Below are 20470 nucleotides of genomic sequence, written 5' to 3' on the forward strand. Positions count from 1 at the left end.
TAAAGGTTATTAACAGTTTGCTTTTTAACTCTCAACATTATTCTTATATCCATGTTTTTTTCTTTTTTACTATGCAAAGTTTCTCTTTTTATTTTGCATTGCAGCGTGCTTTTTTTGTTTCTACGTGTATACAAAAAATAGTATTGTTTATTTTTAAAATAAATACTTACTATGTTTGTACTTACCTGTATAAATTTTTGTAAATGCGTATTGTAAAATTAAATAAATAAAAAAATATAAAAAAAAATTCACAGAGCGGATATTTTTGTTTTTTAATATTACAATTATTAACGTATTAAAAACAAGTTTTCTTTTAAATTTGCGGGTTTTAAGACGAGCTCATAAAAAACGGCTCAACGTTTGCGTCACGTCGAACGTCATGCCCGCCGATGCATTTCTAACAAACATAGCCTACAAGCGTGACGCGGTTACGTAATTCGTATCGTTAACCCCCCATAGGGCGCGAAACGTCTCATTTTCGGTCAATAAAAAAATGCGTATTTCAAACCATATTAGACAATTTATCTGGCGTCTCACGGATAAATAATAAAATCGTTACTTTCGTAATTTTTTGCTTATTTTAAAATTCTAAATAATGAAAAAATCCGAAATGACCCTGAAGGTTACACGACGCCAACGCGGAAAATAATCCCTTAAATCAGAAAATGATAGAAAGTCCTTCCATATTCCCTAAAAAATTGTTCATCACTTTTGAAACATCTGTCAAAAATATTTTATTTTTTTAGTTGAGATATGTCTTTTTGAATAATGTTTGTTCTAAACTATTTTTAACGCCATTTTTTGCAAGGTGGCCAACTTTTCAAGTCTTATATTCCAGTCATACCTTTCAACGCAGATGTCTTAGGAACCCTTTTTTAGTTAATATGAAAAACGGAATGATAAAATACCACCCTTTTTAGACATCTGTTGACCCTTAAACTGCAACAAATCATCCTCCCGGGTGAACTCGGCTAAGAAAGAGTCGAATCCGTTTCCACCCCTTCTCCCATCTTCCCTTACAAGGTGCCTTTCCATGTTATCCCGTGTTCTAACTCAATTAATCAAAATTAACGTGAAATCTGAAACATTTCTAACCATTAACATGCTGTACATTTAAATATATTACCGCATATATTATAATTTACATTAATCATGCCTAATTCAATAATATATTATTTAATGTAATAATTCAATTAAATGTTTGAGCGGTAACACGTACGAATAACATAACATTGTCGTTTTAACCAAATACGTGAAATAAATTATATTTCATACATCATTAAACTATTATGCATGTACAAAAACTTAACCTCAATATAAGTGAAAATATTATTATTATTAAGTATATATATTTTTTTTCATTTGTCTTTATTTACAACTTTTTTGGTACATAAATCTCCGTGACGTCCGGATGGATGAAGAAAACAATTATGTATGTAAAATAAAACCTGAATCCTGGACAATTGTTTTGACTCGATTGCTGCTCTAAGGTGAAAATCCTGAAAAAGGAATCGGGTGGAGAAACGTCTGCCTCGTAATGTTGGCGCATTCACATACCACGCTTCAGGTCACGAGTTCGATTCCTGACAGGGTCGACGTAAAATATATAAAAACGATATTTTTTTATTATTATTTGAAGCTTGATCTTTAAAGGTGATTTAACATTTCAGTATTTTAATGTCCCTGAAAAAGGAAAAGAGAGTATGTATATTTGTATGTATTTTTATACAGGGCATATTACGTATTACAATATTATTTTAAGATTAAATATTATTTTTTTACTTTGATTTGTATTATTATTTACCTAAATGATAATCAGCTTAAGTCATTATCTAAATATGAAATTTTAACGTACTAAAACATATCGTCACCGTTTAAGCAAAAGTCTCTAACCCAAAAAACACAATTTTAAGAAATCAAAATGACCAGAAGAAAGAAAGGTAAGAAAAATACAGAAAAAGCTTAAAATATTTATTTTACATTGATTCGCTTTCATTTTATTTGGGTTATTATTTTTATGTACACTTTATATATATTTTTAAGCACAAACGATGACGCCTAAGATAATTATATTAGACTATTTACATTTGTTATTCAGATCAATTTGTCAAGTTATTCATATTCGATCAATGATGTGACATTTTCGTAACTCTTTAGTTAATGTAAAAAATTGTATTAAGTTGTAATATTGTATTTGTATTTGTTATTAATAAAATTAAAATAAAAATAATAAAATGTAATTAAAATATTACAACAGAGATGAAGAACATTTAAGAGAAGGTAATATGGAAGTCTAGGCATCTACACTGCTTATGACCTGTCAATGGCTGGTTTAAGTGGCCACTTTACACACTGTGTAACATTCACCATTCAGCCTATATTTTAACATCCATATTGCTTCAATTCTTTCATCTGTTGATGTTTGTGAAGTTAAAGTTCATCAACAGATGAAAAAATTGAAGGAATATGGATGTTCAAATATAGGCAGAATGGTGAATGTTACACAGTGTGTAAAGTGGTCACTTAAACCAGCCATTGACAGGTTATAAGCCCTGTAGATGCCTAGACTTCCATATTACCTTTTCTTAAATGTTCTTCATCTCTGATGTAATATTTTAATATAAACAACTCCCCAGGGAGTTGAATCCAGTCCTTGTCTACAAAAAATTGGACAAACTTAATATATTGTTAATAAAATGTAATGTAATATGTAAAATATTTAAATAAAATATATCGTATTTTGTCATAAATAAATAAATTCAATGTAATCTAATGTGCAATTAATTGTTTTTTTTTAAATTATAATAATGTTTCTGATCCTATATAATATTTGTCGTGATGTACTCGGATGTCTGTGTTAACTAATTACTCGTCTCAACTCAACACAGGATTTTCAGTCCCCGTGGAGTTGGGACTTATGTCTCAAAAAATGTGTAGTAAACTTTTTATAAGCCAGTAAATAAATAAATAAATAAGTTCCCGATTTTTACTTGGTTAAAGACAGAAAAAAAATCTAATTAAGGCTGATGGAAAAAGTTTAAGCATACCAAGCGACGTATTTTGATACCCTTTTTTGTATTAATTAAAAGACTATCGCTTTATCTCTGAGGGCACATTATGAGATTTGCTTACGGATTTTTTTCACTTACAATCCTTTAACTTCATCACTCCCTATAATTTCTAACTACATGGTAATGTTCCAAGAAAGCCGCTAAATTATCGTTTATATATTCTTAAAATATTTTCTACAAACATTATAGAAACCGTAATTTTCATATTTTTATAAGCAGGTGCCTTTTTATCAGAACACGCTCTTAAAATATCTAGTAATCTCGTTATAGTTTACGGAAACCGCAATGTGTATTTTTTGTAAATTTATGATTTTAAGGTCCATAGAACATCCCGCCCAAATGAACGTTTTGTGTATGTAATATGAAAATTTAATAATTTTCCGCCGTATGAAAAGGGACTATTCTTATGATACAGTTATGCGGTGTAATAATTTCACGCAGGCAAGCCTTTCTCGAAACGATATTAGAATTATGTGCCTGCTATCGCAATAAACTTATATCTGCATAACTCCGAAGAAAAAAACTAATTTGAAAATATTACATCCGTTAGAATGCTGTGCTCGTAATTCAATTTTAACCCGTTTTCCGTCGTGTATTTAGGTAATATGTAATATTTTACTTCAAAAAATTAAATATAAAGGTATATCATAAATAACCAATATAAAAAAGAAGCTTTCTTTTTTTGGGAAATTCGTAGAAAAAGTCAAAATAAAATTTGATAGATATTGTATATTTGTTTATTTTATTAGGTAAACAAACAGTATCTACAAAATATACTGTCATTTTTTGTATTATTAGTGAACACCGAAAACATAAATTTTTTTTTTTTGTTTCACATAAAACTTTAGATTTGTTTATTTTCTATATGAACACTTTACTGGGCATTATGCGTGTCGAGGCATTCATTTACAATATTTTTATATTATGTTCCAGTTACAGTAGTTTATAACTTTAAAAGTGTATGATATAAAGAGTAGTGTTTTTATATATAAAACAGTCATATGTCCACACATAAATTACTGTTGTTCCATTATTTTTTTATGTAATGAAGGAGAAATTAAAAATATACAAATTCTTCAAAATAAGGCGATGAGGACGACTCAAAAGAAATATGTATTATAATGTAGAAATAATGCACAATGAAATTGGCTTGCTTACAGTAAAGGAACAATAAAATATAATGTAGCAATGTTTATACATTAAATAATGAAAGGGATTATTATAATAAAAACGATAATAAAATTTAACCAACAATGTCATACATATGAAACAGGGGATAAAAAAGGATAAGATTACCAATGAGGAGAAAAGCAGAATTTCAAAAATTATTGCACAGAGGATTGAAGCTGTACAATGAGTTGCCTGAAGAAATTAAGGAGATAGAAATTTCGGAATATTATAAATTGATTTGAAAAAAAATTTTGATGAGAAATTTTGATAAAAAATTGTTTTGTTATTAAAAGTTTATATTAGTTCTTAAGATTTTATGAATGAACTCAATAAAGCATAAATAAATAAAGTTATATTGCTCGCAATTTCTAGGTATTGTGAAGTGTTTAAAATTGTTAGTTGGCGCATATACAACGCATATATTTTTAAGAAAAGGAATATTGGAGGTCTATGAATTTATAGGCCTTACGACTTGCGTTGGCTGGATTTACTTTTCATTTTATGAACTGTGAAATATTTCCAATTATTTTCGTTTTTCAATTAGGGTGTGTTCTTTAACTTTTTCCATTTGTTTATAAATGTGAAGTAAAAGAGCTAAAACTTATATTAATATCATTAAATTTATTGAATTTTGATATTCCACTTCCTTGAAAACGCTTCAAAATACGTTTTTTATTATTCTTAGAAATCTTAGTTACATCTATTAATATTTATTTATTTATTATTTATACTGATTTTAACTGTTTTAGCGTGATCCGTAACGAAAAGCCAAAGGAAATTCCTAACTAGTCATGACCCGAAATGAAAAACTTCTATGCATTGTAAAAACAGCGAAATAAATCAAATAAGTAAATCAACAATAAGTTCTGGATTCTACCAACTAGAGAATTCGTCCGCACATTCAAAATATTTGATTTGTAAAGTTAATGGGCCCGAATCCTACTTTGGTCCGCGATGCGTAGTTCACTGCAACTTCAGTCTGCACGATTCTACGTTATTTCACTAATCGAAAGACTTTGGTACAATTTTTCTCAACTCTTCGTGTCACCTGGCCACGAGCTCTTCATCATTAGCTATTGTAAATTCCTTCTGTACGAAATATAGGATGTAATCAGTATGTGACTTTACTCAATAAATAACTGTAATGTAATTCGGGAATATCTTTCTCATTATAACTACAAATCAGCCCCCGCACATCCATTCTATAAATGGTGACCCCGAGTTTTTATACGTTTAATTTACAATCCATATTTTTTTTATTTTTTGATAACCTCGCGGCCAGGCGACACGAACAGCAGAAATAAAAGGTACTGAATTCTTTCGATTTGCGGTGTTACGTAGAATCATGCAGACTGAAGTTGCAGCAAACTACGCGTCGTTGCAGTAAACTTTACGGCTGTTGGTGTTGCCCGCCACAATACTAAAATATTAGTTATTTACCAATACAACTGCCAATTTTCTAATTCGATTTTTTTATTCGACGTTTTAAAATGCACAAAAAAACTGTATTGAATTATTTATCGCTGATTTGATGGCATTAGTTATTAATGTTAACGGATCGTCTGTATTATACTTAATAAAATATTTATCTTTGTTTATCGATGTCATTAACTAAGCGAAATTTTCCATCTTTGAAATGAGTTTCCATTTTTCACTTCACTTCCACTGAAATATTGTAGATTCTTAGTTAAAGTACAAAGTATATTGCTTGTAATAACGGCACATTCATCAAGATATTGTGTTTATTATATCCATCTTTTAAATTAAAACATGGAGGCAAAAAGAGGCAATTGATAAAATCTGTTTCGTGGATTTTCCAATATTTTCTGTTTAATAACTCGCAAAAAACTGTGTAGAAAAATGAAACTGTATTATTATACGAACTGAATATTTGAAATTTCTCTCTACTGCTCTGGCAGGGATTCTATGCCCTTTATTGGAATATTCGTTTTTCAAATAAGTCGGATTGCTAAATATTGTATTTTTCATGTATATTTTTCCCATAACAGTGGACACACTATTAGACACAGTAGGCGCACCATTTTCAAAACATTTTGTTTTAATTCAAATTATTAAAATAATTTATTTAACTTTAAATAAGCCTTAAGAGATACCAAGTATTTTGTTTTTTTTTTATCTATGCTCTGGATTTCTTTTTACTGGTTACCATAACTCCACGGTATCAGAACATAAATTGTGTACAATTTAGTATTTTGTACGCTAATACACACTAAAAAAACGTCATTCCTAAGTCCAACGACAAATTTATATTTGAAAGGTACAGAGTAAAAATGGTGATTGTCAAAATCGGATGTTTTGAGACAGAACGTTTTTAAGTTTTTAAACCTAAGAAATCAAAATATACTTATAAATATAAAAGAACATGCTAAATATAAATAGTCTATACACTTTTATGTAATCTAAAATGGTTTTTATTAATGCTAAATTTTCGATATACTTCTAGTATTTAACTAACATCCACCTTTTTATCCCCTCTACGATTTTTTTGTTAAATTGGAAAAAGAGCCTTTTATAATAAATTTTACCAAACAGAAATGAAGACTATTAGAACAGCCTTCAGATGCTGTTAACGAAAAGCGGACTGTATAGTGAAAAAAACTAATATCATTCGATTTTGTACAAAGTTGGAGTATTTTAATCAAGGAAAGGAGCACGGGAATGTACCTACATTTGATGCGATGATGATGTTTTCAATAATCGCGCACTGAATTATAAAGTTCACAATAAATTATTGAACAATTTAAGATTACAATTTTCACAACGCTGCTCGACGCTTCCAGAATTCGTATGCAATGTCTTGAATTGTCTTTTTTTAAATAATTGTCCAAATCCAAATTTCTTTTGTCAATCAATTATCTTAATGTCAGGTAGGTACTTTATGGATGGATCAGGGGAAGGGTTGGAAACAAAGGTAATCGGCCAAGAATAATATCGATAAATGCTGTTTTTTACTAGACAGATGCCATTATTAGGTTAAAACGCGTACAAATTTCTATTTATCCTTTATATCCTTGTACCCTTTATTTCTTTTATTTTAAAAGATCAGTACAAAAAAAATCCGACAATTTCAAACGAGAATTAATCATACCGCCCTTATTTGAAACTAATTAAAATTTATTCGAAAAATTCAATAAAAGCCTAAATGTCATTAACATCTCTTTTCATTCTATTTTTTACGATTACATCTTCGTATTTTCACTGAATTCTCCACATTTGTTTGCACTGTTCCAGTACCACTTTGATTTTCCCTCCACATTACTCGCATGTCACAAATACACTTTTAATTAAAGCAACGATGAAGGTTTAATAATATAATGCAAAGGATTTGTTAGAATTCAATTCAATTTGCATTAATTCATTTGGAATATTAATTCCAAACAATTTTGGGGTTATCAAACCCCAACGTTGTTTAAAATTAGTTTAATTCACATTTCCACTCTTAAATCATTCTGGTGGATAAACCCTTTTTAACGGATTCCTTTTTATTATTACTGTCGTCCATTTTTCAAATACCGGTGAACTTCTTATTTATTTATTTATTATTTATTTATTTATACTTTCACAATTTTGTATTTTTTTGATACATAATAATGTTCCCTCACTAGGGTGTCCCGTGCCAAGGGAAACAGTTTACAATAAGTATAATGAAACATACCTTAAATTAATTATTTACCATAGTTAACATAATAAGAAAAAAAAAACGTAATTAATCTAATTAACCTATCATCGTAAAGATAATAAGCACAAGAAACTAAAATAATTACAAAAAAATATAATAAATTCATATAAACACAACATTGAAATGTACAAAAATTCATTTAAATAACCCTATAATTGTATTAAAGATTTTAATAGAAGAATGAAGATTTTAATATTTGAGCATATTTTATATTGTTGTAATCGTTCGAATTCTTTAAAATTAAAGTTATATTATTTTATTTTTAGTAACACGTTTACAAAAAAAATATTTTTTAAAAAGCCATTAAAATATCAAAACGGCAATCAAATATGGTTGCTACTCACATTTTTTTAGTAAAAAAAGTAAACGTTAAATCAACGAGTCTTAAAATAAAATTTATTTAGAAAAATAGAAATCCGTTATTAAGATCCTTTTATGTACAAAAAAGTAAATAAAATTTAAAAATTATTACTTTTACTAATGATCAAACAACCTCATTAAGCGTCTTAGTAAGTAGTGTAAAAAAATATTAGTAACTTGGTATTTTGTTTTTTTATTACAGTTCGCTGGCCTAGCGGTGTTCTCCGTGGGACTGTGGACGGTCCTAGGAAAGCACCAGTATGTGTCCCTGCTGAGTACCATCACCTACCCCATGGCGGCATATGTGCTCCTGGCAGCGGGATCCCTGGCGGCCATAGCCTCAGTCTTAGGCTACTGCGGTCTATGGAGAGAGAATAGATCCATGCTTCTTGGGGTGAGAAAAATGCTTCAAATATTACTTATTTTTGGTAAACCAATATATCCAATATGTTGGTAGATAAATTTCAACTTAATTTCTTACACCTACTGAAATTCAATCAACGTATAATATGAAATTCATACAAACTCTAGTAGAACTAAGGTGAAATAAAAAATTCTGTTTACTTCTCAAAAAATAGCGTCTAAAATTGAAAATTTATACATCTTTTTCACTTGGCTAGTACTGCATAGTTTACGATACAGGTCATATATTTGGTATGTTATCGCTTTCATATTTCCCTTAACTTTACGAGCATTTGCGATGGGGGTCCTTTTCCTTTTTTCAAATGCCTTCATATAAAACATTCTAGAAAGGTAATAAAAGTAAGAATTTACTGATATTTTTAGTATTTTCGAAAGCGTGTCTATTAGGTTGGAAAAATACTCTACAGGTTTTGAATGTAAAAGAACGATTTCTGATATTTTTAAAAACGCCAGCGAATGCATCAAATTTTATTTTTGACGAACTGAACCCGGCAATACTTTGCTATTTGAGTACATGTATGTATATAGATTAAATAAACACCATCGAAAATTTGATATCAATTATAAATTAAATATGTACATATACATCCAATTTTTTTTGTTTCGGTTTACATAAATTATGAGAACGGGAAATTTCGATAAATGGGTATTCGAACAAAGTTTTCCTGTCATTCTCTTGCAGATGCCTCCCCGATACTGTGCAAAAAAGACATTTGCATGTCAAACCTTTTTTATTAGAAAAAAACGACGTTTCGTTGTCCCGTTTTCCGCACCTCAAAACTAAAACGACTTTGTTATTTTTTAGACAGAGTTTCAGAATAAAAAATCATCGCTTGTAGGAAAAAATATGAGAATACGTGGATATGAAAAAAGGTGATATCGCTTTTCCTCTTAACTAAATTAATAATTATAATCAATTATAGTATATCTAATGGTTGACAAAATAAATAATTCGAGTATATTTCAGATACATAATTAATATATATACATTATACATATATCAAAACTTCATTATAAACATATTATTACATTATCATTTCTCTACCAACAAACAGTGATTTATAGGATCCTAAATTAGCATTCCAATTGCCTCGTATATTGGTCATTTGATTCATGAAAACAAAATGATCATTTTAACGCTTTTAATCCAATCCAGGGCCGCGATTACAACGTGAAGTTAAGGACGTCATACCTTCACCATAACGGTATAGTTTAAGATAAATTCTCCCCAGCGATTACAAAGATACACTTCCGACCCCCCCCCCCCCCCTTCAAGTTTTGAGGTAGGCACATCGAAAGGTACCGACAGGAATTTGTTTATCTCTCTGAGGTGGACAGTATTTTTTTCTTAAAAGCCTGTTTAAAATATGAAAGAGAAATAAATAAATTTTGAAATCGAAAAAATTCTGACTTAACTGTCAGTTCTGAATCCGAATGGCTAGATACAGCTGCTAGACTAACTGGATGCTGCCCGTTTAACATTTTCATTTATTTATACATCAACCGTTTAATTAATCTTTTACAAAAAAATGTTTTACAGAAATAATCACAGCAAAGAACAGTAATTATGTAGTGTATAAGATAAAATATAACAGAATAATTAAAACTAAACAATTTAGTTAACATAAAGTATTTAAAAAGCAGTAAAAGTATAAAGAAACATAGGATATCTAAATAAAAGAAAACAATTAACATGAGAAAATCTTATGTTGAATACATAAAAATACAACCAGTAAAGTTGAGAATAGTTTCAGATAATAAAAAACATTTAAGAGCATCTAGCGGCAAAAACGTTGCCACCATAAAAAATCTATTTAGTTTTATATTTTTTCCATCTCATATCCTGAGAGTACGTATCAAAATGTAAAAAAAAAACGGCTTTGCAATAACTCGGTACGTAAATGCAGACGAAAAGTAAGCATACCGTCTTGGTGTTTGTCAAAAGTCATATGAAAATCATGTTCAAGCGAGCATTTTTTGCTTGAATCGGGATTTATTGGAGTTTTCAATCACTTTGAAGTGGCTTATTTTTATCACAGAAGCCTATTTAGAATAGAAATGAGAATTTTTTAAAATTTTTATTATGTAAGGAACGCAAACTAAATTTTCGGCGTCATTCATTGGTTGGATTTGATCATATGACGTAGAAATAACAAGTCGGTAGAACATACTGAGGAAGATAGAGATAGTACAGAAGTTAAGTATACGTGTTGTCTGGAACTCTAGTTTATACTCGGTAAAAACAAAATGCCGATTATTCAACTCTTGTATAAAGCCAGTACTTCTATATGGGTGCGAATCTTGTCACCTTACCCAAAGCTCAGAACACCAAACTTCTGAGTTTTGAGAGTAAGTGCTTGAGTGGAATATTAGGTATAATGTGGTTTGATTTTATAACTAACATTGAAGTCCGAGAACGGACGCAGCAGCTTCTTATAACGAGCGTCTTAAGGATGCGGTGGTGGACCTGGCTTAAACATGTGCTGCGCACGCTTCAGGAGAGCCTAAACCCAAGTTGCCTTTTTTTAAAACGTTTTTTAAGGAGGCAACTGGCGATATCCACATTCTCCATTTAGGAACGGATGTGAAAAAGAAGAAGATTCCCACTTTTAAGTCATTATTTTCATGTCGCCCTCATCGGGAATTGAATTCAAAAATCACGAATAGAAGGCAAACGCACTACACTAAGTATTTTACCACAAGGCGATCTAATCTCTGGCGGATTTCCTTTTTTAGGATCTTTACATCATCCCTCATCAACCATCGAGCTGAAAACGCTTGTCCAGAATTCTGGTTCATTTTATATACTTACAACTATATTTTTTTACTATGCCAGGGTACTGGAAAAATAACGTCAAAAACTATTAATTTAAAATGTTTTTAATTAAAAAATAATTAGTCAAAAACTTTACTCGTATTTTATGCGCTTGTTCGTTCGTATTTTTCGCTTTTTTCTATCTTTGTGAAATTTAATTTCACTCGCTTTAATTAAATTTCTTCAGCTTGATAAATTTACAAACTTATTCATATAAATGCACATTATTTTGTATGCAGGTTTTTTCTTTTAAATACTCGATACTTCCTCATGTTTAAATGAACTGTTCACCTTGAAAATAATAAATCTCGTCTCCATCAAATATTTCATTTGGGGACATAAGACTCCTTAGCGTTGCATAAAAAAATGGGAATTCAGTGCTAAGGGCAATTGGGTACAAAAAATGCTTTCATTCACGCGGTAAAAAATAGGGCATTTAATTGTTCTGCGATTGAATTTCTAGAAAACGTCGGAAATTTTTTTTAAAAAATATTTATTTATTTCGACGGCTTACGCCTTTGACAAAGTATAAAATAATATTGAAAATCAATTACAATAAAACAAAACACCTGAACAGAGTATAAAAAATATAGATACATGAAATATAATCGGCAGAAAATAGTGAAATTATAAAGAAAAAATTAATAAGAAATTATAACATAGGCATGCAGCAAATTAACATTAAATAAAGGGTTTATATAAAAAAGAATTGAAGTAACAGAGACGATGTATCATAGCATAAACAGTAAAACAAATATAATACTTAGTACATTTTTATAATTTGGAAAAGAAGTGATTAAAAAGTAATGATTTTAATTGATTTAAAGATAAATTAAATAAGTCTAATTTCTTTGAAACGTCACGGGTTCAGATGAACTCGTGTTTAGAATTGCCCAGCGGTTTTCATTTTTTTTTGGCTAAAGAACCCTTATTGATCTACTTTTTTTGGCGGAACTCCATCTCGACAATAAAAAAGAAAATCAATAAAAATTTTATATGTATGACCCGTGATACCTTATTGTTTGCGCGTGGTAATGTTCGACTCGAAAAAAAAGACAGAATTTTAATAAAAAAATTTACTACACATATTTAACGTGAAGAATGAAATTTTTTCTCAGTTTTACTTGTAATAGGCCCTAACTCTCGGAGCACCTGTGACCCTTCCACTGAACCCCAAGGTTCCGCGGAACACCTTTTAGGACCGCTGGAATAGCCAATCAATTATGTGCTGTGATTGTAATAGTGATGAATTAATTATTTTTTTTGGTTTTGTTTGATAATGAACCATTAAATATTTTTTTTTCAAACCAATAAAATTCCTCATTGCTGAACGAAAAAAAAATAAATTTTATTGGTATGCATTTTTTTATCACTATCAACACCTTAGCGTCAAATGTTAAAACCGCCATAAGGACATTATTGTTTATTTCAAGCGTCTGATTTGCTATTTTATTACGTATTACCACAATATTTAAATTTTAAGACCATTTTCTAAAAGTTGTAAATTACTTTTGCTGGAAAAATAGGAATTGAGTTGTGGTAGAGTAAGATTTGAATAATAATAATAATAATTATGGATAACTTATATGGCGCCATTTTCGTAATATAATACCTCAAGGGCGCTTTACAAAGTGATTATATAAAGATATAAATTTAATTTTAACTTTAACTATTTAATTTAAGAAAAATGATGTACTTTTTCATACTACTTTTCCACCACATGCTAAGAGTTTATTCAAATGATTTAGAGAACAAATGGGTTTTAAGTTTCTTCCGAAACATCACTTCACTCTCACAGTTTTGGATTTCTGCTGGGAGAGCATTCCATGCCGTAGGGCCTGCGACCGCAAATGCACGTTCGCCGAATTTAGTGCGCTGTTTGCGTAGAGGTATAATAACTTTTCCTTTCGACGTAGATGTAGCTGATCTAAGCGTAAGACGTCTGTCAGCTAGTTCATCTGGAATAAAGAGTTCCCTTAGATATTCTGGAGCAGAGTTGTGCAGTGACTTATACATAAGCCAACAGAGTTTGTATTCCACCCTCTGTGGAAAACGTAGCCAGTGCAATTGAACCTCAGTCCAAACGCTACTACGTTTTACTTAACAATTTTTTAATTTTTTGCTACATTTTTCATTTTTTTCTTATTTTTTTACTTGGGTATTAATTCGTGTACTTATTTATATCAGTATTTTTTTATAAATAATTTTGTTTATTCTAAACTCAGCTTTCAGCCTTTTTACTGAAATACGTTTATTTGTGTTAAGCATTTACAAGGGGCGTATGTTTTCAGGATTCTAGTATTTTCTTATTAAATAGTTTCCTTGTTTAATGCTTAATCATGTGGAGTTATGAGCGTTATAACCTGTTGCCAGACAGGGGCGCGTTATTTTACGGAAAATTTCTTATTACGTGGAGGACGTTTGGTGTAATTTAAAGAGCTCAGGCTATTTTTTACCCGGGTGAATATTAATATAAGCTCTTTTGAAAAATGATTCTGGGAGCGAACAATAAGGGGAGTTCACTAATTAACGCAACGGGTAATGGAAGTTTTTGCTGTAAAATATTTGATGAAATATTAAATTGAAGAGTTATGGATTTTTAAATATAAACACAATGGTGGAATATAAGATGTAAACATAAGTTTTGTCTATTTTTTTCCAAATTTAAAAATGAGCATTAAAAATTAAAACAAAATGTTAAAGGTTATTATTTATTTATTAAGGAATTCATATAGTCTTTATATAAATACAAGGTACAAAAAAGAAAAATTTAAACAAGGTAAGACCAATTACAGTTTTCACATTCATTTATTATGAATGCAGGAGGAGAGGGAAAAAAATAATTAAATTTAAAAAATATATTTATATAAAAAAATAAATATATGTGTGATTAAAAAGTATATAAGGAAAGAAGACATTGCATTGCTCTAGCTTTTCTTTCCTCCCCTCTCTCTCTGCTTCTATGAACATTTATGCTGAAGGTCTGTTGATGCTTGTCAACAGTCCGGCTTCTCCTGAATGAGTTTTCTGTGGTTTCCTCTTCTTAAAGCAAATGCGGAGAAGTTCCTCAACAAGGCCACAGCCGATTATCTCATCAGATCCTTACACTATAGTCAGAGAAATTAGAAGGAATATATTTTTTGCAGTTAATATAAGCCTTGTACATAATAAGCGAGGCAAAAAATAAGTAACTCCCATATAAAAAAATATTTAAAAAGACTATCTTATAATAGAAGCCTAGTAAATATGTAAACTTTTTATATCTTAGGTTTTTTGCTGGTTTAATATTCTTTCACAAAATAATATCTAACTATACAGATGCCCGTGATATCCTTGCTCAGATTAACCTTAATGTACCTCACCGAAACTTGAAATTTTAGAACCAACGTCAAATTCTAGTCCCCTCTGCCAAAGATCCTCAGAGCGATTAGCAAAATCTAACTGAACAATAGGTACTGTTGGTGAGTTCCTACAGCAAAGGCAAGCATTCATGAAACGAGCGGTGTTATCACTCCCGCCTTGAGATGACACACTTGCCATGTCTGCCTAGACCGCGACATGACTAAACCTATTGTACATTTAAATTTATTCTAAAATTGTTGAGGTTAAGTTAATTTATACTAGTATACATCATTAATTTCAATCTATTAGGGCTCTCATAAGCCTAAAGATTGGCTTTTAAAAAAAAAAAGTTTAAAAGGGGAATTACACTGCCATATTTTATTGGCTCTTGAAAAGTAAGACTTTTTTTTTATTTTTTTTTATATAGGAGTTGCTTTATTATTTACCTTGCTTATAATATACAAGGTTTATATTTCAAAAGTGGATTTTTCTGCAATTAAATTTCTTTAAATTGATCTAAACTGTTGAGATCAGGAGGGATATACTAATGTGGGCCAATCAGGAACTTCTCAGCATTTGCTTATGTGGAGAGGAAACCACTCAAAACTCTTCAGGAGAAGCCGGCCTGTTGGCAGTAGTCAACAGGCCTTCCGTTCCACTAGAGGAGTGTTCGGCATTTTCTTCCCTACTTTGGTTTATTTTACCAATAGCCTGCACTATATTGATCATGTATAATACTACCTCTCGTGTGAGTTCTTTATTACCTATCACCGATGGGATGTCGCATAGATCTTCACCCAAGCTTCTGCATCGCGCCTCCAGCTGTTGTCTTTGAAAAGTAAGACTGATCACCTTATCTTCCCGTGTCGATCTAAATACTCAGCATGAATTTTACGAAAGCTCTGCCCTACCTATTATTAGGTGCGGATAAGGGTGTGATAATGATAAAATAGACGTTGAAAATTTCAAACAAATTGTATTAATGTGATTTTAGGAGCATGTTAACAAGCAAATTACGGCTTTATAACTACCCTTTGTTTAATTCATCTGGTTATTCTATAAGTGGGTTGTTGTACTGTACCAGAGTAAGAACACACTTCACTTCTAAATTAGTTTGCTTTTGTTGGAATACTAAAGTTTATTAAAATTCACAGTTCTGTGGTTAGTTACCCGAAACGGTCAACAGAAGTTAGTTGGACGTAGGAACCTACGTGAAACAACGTTCACTGAACCGACATAACTGGTCTGAATAGTTTACGAGGCGTTTTATATGAAACAATTATGTATGCGACAAATAAAATTATTATAAAATACAGTAGAACTCCGTTTATTCGAACTCCAGTCATCAGAATTGCGAAATATCCGGATCGTTATCAGGAAATAAAAAAATAGATGAGATTTTATGGTAATAAATAAAACACGGCGCTTGCTGCCTTCGTCAAAGCAATTTACTTTGCTGTACATGTTTAAATAAGTTTTTACTGTGATTTCTATTCTTCGTATTATTTCAAAAACAACCAAAAAACGATCTTAGAGTAAATTTTGGGTTTTAATTCAAAATATTTCCTTAATTTAATGGTAAATCTAACTATTCGGAGTTCTGCATATCCGGATTACATCTGACACTCGTTGATCTGGATAATTGGAGTTTAACTGTGTGTATTTTACATGTCTTATTTTTCCCGTATTTCGGTGGAAGAAAAAACGACAATTCTGTGGGTACCAACCGTGGGAAATAAAACCGGAATACCGAAAAAAAAAATCTATCGACATAATCAAGGAAGGGGTGGTGCGTTGGTTTGGACATGTAGAGCGAATGGACAGCGAAATAACGGCTAAAAGGATCTACGATGCGAATGTTGATGGATACAGAAAACGAGGAAGACCGAGAAAGACATGGCACGATCAAGCCCATCAAATACTTGAAGATGGACATGTCAAGATGTAGCTACAGCGAGAAAAGTCTATTTTAGCTCCTTTCACACTATTATGTCTTATGGCATTTCATGGCCTCGATTGCAATTTTAAATCCAAAATAAACCACCAGATCATGACCCGACAAGTATCGGCACAGCAGCTGATGGTATCACGACAGAAAAACTACTATGGTGACAAAACAATGGGTAGTGTAGTACCAAAACTGTACAATTTAATACCAGCTGAAAATCGTGAAAAAAAAAACCTAATTTCATTAAAAAAAATAGTCAAAAAATTATTAAACAGCAAGTGAAACTTAAGTGTATAAATATATTTTATTCTTTAATTATTATTAAACTATGTACTTACTTATACATTTAAAAAAATAAAATGTAATGTAACCCGCAGACAAGCTTCGGCTTTGCGGGGACAAAAATACAATTTTGTATGTTACTTCTTTGTTTAAATGAATAAAACTTAATAAAAAAAAAAAAAAACAAAAAAAAAAAGTTAGGGTCGGGCTGCCGATATTTCAGCAGTTTTTTTTTTGCAAAAGAGGGCATTAAGAGGTAATTACAACTTACATTATCGTGATTTTTTAAGAAATACTTTTAAAGAAATAAACATTAGGACGATATATAGTCAGTATATTGATGAGATTATTATGTATGTGCGTAAAAATATATCTCTCTTTCAAAAAAATAGCGACAAACATAATTACAACACATAAAGAAGTAAGGACAAATTAGTAATCCTGAAATTAAAACTGAGTAAGGTAAGCACATTGTTTGTGGGGCACTGCGTGCGCTTCTACAATAGAATACACGACAATGTCCTAATTATGACGAACAATAAATTCAAAATAATTGTAAAAGGCATACTTCTACAAAAGGAATGTTACAGACCAAATGAGTACATGGAAGATAGCAGTATATGAAACTGACCATATTATTTTATTTGCGTTAATTTATTTGATTATTTTTAGAATGTTTATTTATTAATTGAAACCAGACTATTTTTTTGTGTTGTTTTGTTTATTAATTTATAAACTGACTTTCTCAATAAGCATGTAAATGATACATTGAAAAAAAAAAGTAAGAATAATCGGCGTGCATGCATGAGAACATGTATGAATGTAGAGAAAGCGAGGTATGTATGCAAAGACATAGTGATATAGCGTTATATACTCTCTGCCTACTCCAACGGAGAAACGGCGTGATGGTTTGTTGTTGTTGTTGTTCTTTTCTCTAACTTAATTTTATTTTTTTATTTTTTTATTTCATTTATTTATTCAGATATTTCGTACATTACAGAAAAAAGGCCCAATTCATTCTAAATACAATAATAGATCACAAATTACAGTAGATAGTTATGTTATTAAAATAATATAACATAATGTTAAAAGAAAAAAATCGCACCCTCAGAAGTACTGCCGTAAATCTAAATTTGGCTGTTTTGAGTTATGAATACAGTTTCACGATATTGTTTCATCTTTTTGAGCGAGATATAACCTTAAACTTCATTTTTTATTTTTAAATCAATTAAATAAATTGTCAGTAAAAAACACTGCAGTAATAATGATGCTACAGTCTTCTCATATTTTGACAGTCGAATTAGCAAATACCACATAAAGTACTAGGCATTAGGTAAAATGTCAAGATACTTACATTAAGCTATAAATATTATTAAATTTCAAAAAGTTTGTTTTTACTCTCCTGCCAAACAGCTTATATACCGCAGTGTACTTCTGGGGGGTGCGTTATAAATTTATTCTATAGAAAAACAAACCATCACGTCCCTTCCCCTTAAGGGTTGTCCGAGAGAATAGCAGAATAACCTTATCACTCTGTCTTTGCGTACATACCTCCCTTCCTCTGAATTCATGCATCTTCTCATGCACGCACGCCTGCTTGTTGGATGAGGTCGTGCCATGTCTTTCTCGGTATTCCTCGTTTTCTGCATCCATCAACATTCGCATCGTAAATTCTTTTATCCATTCGCTATACGCAATCCGAATCGAGTTATGGTCCCGTGGCTAGTGTTGCGGACTGACGGGCCAGTGCCCGAGGTTCAAACCTCACTCTACCCCAACTTGATTTCCATTTTCTTATAGTGAGTTATTTACAACTCGTTGATAATGGCCATGAAAATTGAACGCCAATATTTATTTTATTTTTTTAATTTAAGAATTTTAAAAATTGAAAAATATTTCTTAACTATTAGTCGGCCTCGTGGTGTAATGGTCAGCGCGTTTGCCTACCATGCAAGAGGTCTCAGGTTCGATTCCCGACATGGCTGATGTTAAATTTACACTAGAATATTTCATACTCCCTTGACTAGTACCTGAAGCATAAGACTGATTATCTTATCTTCATGTAACTTCAATTGGTGTACCAATGCAGTGCCCTACGCACCATTAGGTGCGATAAAAGGAATGATAACTATGAGAATTTAATGTTTATTTTTATGCCTTCATAATGAAAGAGTTGAGTTCTGTAACTATTTACCAAGACCATACGTCGATTTTTTTTCTCTTTCATATTTTTCGATAAAATTACCTACTCTAATTGTTTATCTCAATCAACAACAAAGCAAAATATATTATCGAATCTGAAAATATCATAAATCTTTCTTAAATTTCCTGGCTTCATTTATCTTCATTTCTTCTGGAAACTTCTAGTCAACACCTCGTCATTAAATCCAAATCGCTTTTCAAGATATAAATCGTAAGAGCCAAATCTAAATGTTCCCATTATGGCGTTTTCACAATCGCATAGTCCAAAATAAATTAAATGAACCAGGTTTATACTTTTCATTCTGCGTATAAAGCTATTTTAAAGCTTATTTCAGTTCGAATAAAAAGTAAGATGTCCTTTTTTTCTAAAACCTGAGACAAAAAGAGAAGAGTTATTGAGAGAATTATGAGATATAAGATGTCGTAAAAGTAAGATGACAAACATTTTTTCTTTTACTAGTTTTTTATTCGAAATCATAAAACGAATGTTCCGGAATAAGGAAACTGTGTAGTTTTTGCGCACTCCATTTATATCGAAAATCTGTCGGATCTGTCATCAGATATTCGTAAAAAATTCATAATAAATTAATGACACTAATGATGCTGACCGTAAGGTATAATATTATCTTAATAAAATTTGTATAAAACCACTCACCGACTTATCTATCTACCGGTTTCGAGACGTAACCCGTCTCTTTGTCAGGATAACAACACTACATCAACATGCAAATACCACTACACACCTTCACCATAGTAGATTTGCAAAAATATAAAATCGACATGCAGGTTAGACACATGCTTCACTACGCCACCACCGAGGGTTAATGACTTATGAAGCTAATATTTCAAAAGAACCTGAACCCATCACCACCTGTATTCCTAGACAACAACAGTTTAATGGTAACTGCAAAAGTCAAATATCTAGGGCACATACTGACTGATAATTGTAAAGACGATCAGGACATAGAGAGACAGAGAAGAGCCATTAATGTCAGGGCCTCTATGCTAGCGAGACGCTTCTTTCAATGCAGTAACGAAGTGAAGAAAATCATATTTACTTCGTATTTGACGTCCATGTATACAGCGGAACTTTGGAACAACTATACGCAAGGAGCGTGGAATAAATTAAGGATCACGTATAACAACTCATACCGACA

General features: G+C 30.9%; 1 protein-coding gene across 2 annotated transcripts in view; it reads left to right on the forward strand.

Annotated features, from left to right (window-relative positions):
* The window catches only part of LOC148284927 (CD151 antigen-like), a 486275-nt gene that overhangs the window by 427922 nt on the left and 37883 nt on the right, over window positions 1-20470 (forward strand). For both annotated transcript variants that reach the window (XM_088233027.1, XM_088233038.1), the window contains one exon: window positions 8504-8695. In XM_088233027.1, coding sequence (XP_088089153.1) covers window positions 8504-8695 — 192 coding nt within the window. The remainder of the gene's footprint in view (window positions 1-8503; window positions 8696-20470) is intronic.

This window comes from Micrasema longulum, unplaced genomic scaffold, assembly GCF_059751315.1.
Source record: "Micrasema longulum isolate JH-2025_06_02 unplaced genomic scaffold, ASM5975131v1 h1tg000076l, whole genome shotgun sequence".
In the NCBI taxonomy this organism is placed as follows: domain Eukaryota; kingdom Metazoa; phylum Arthropoda; class Insecta; order Trichoptera; family Brachycentridae; genus Micrasema; species Micrasema longulum.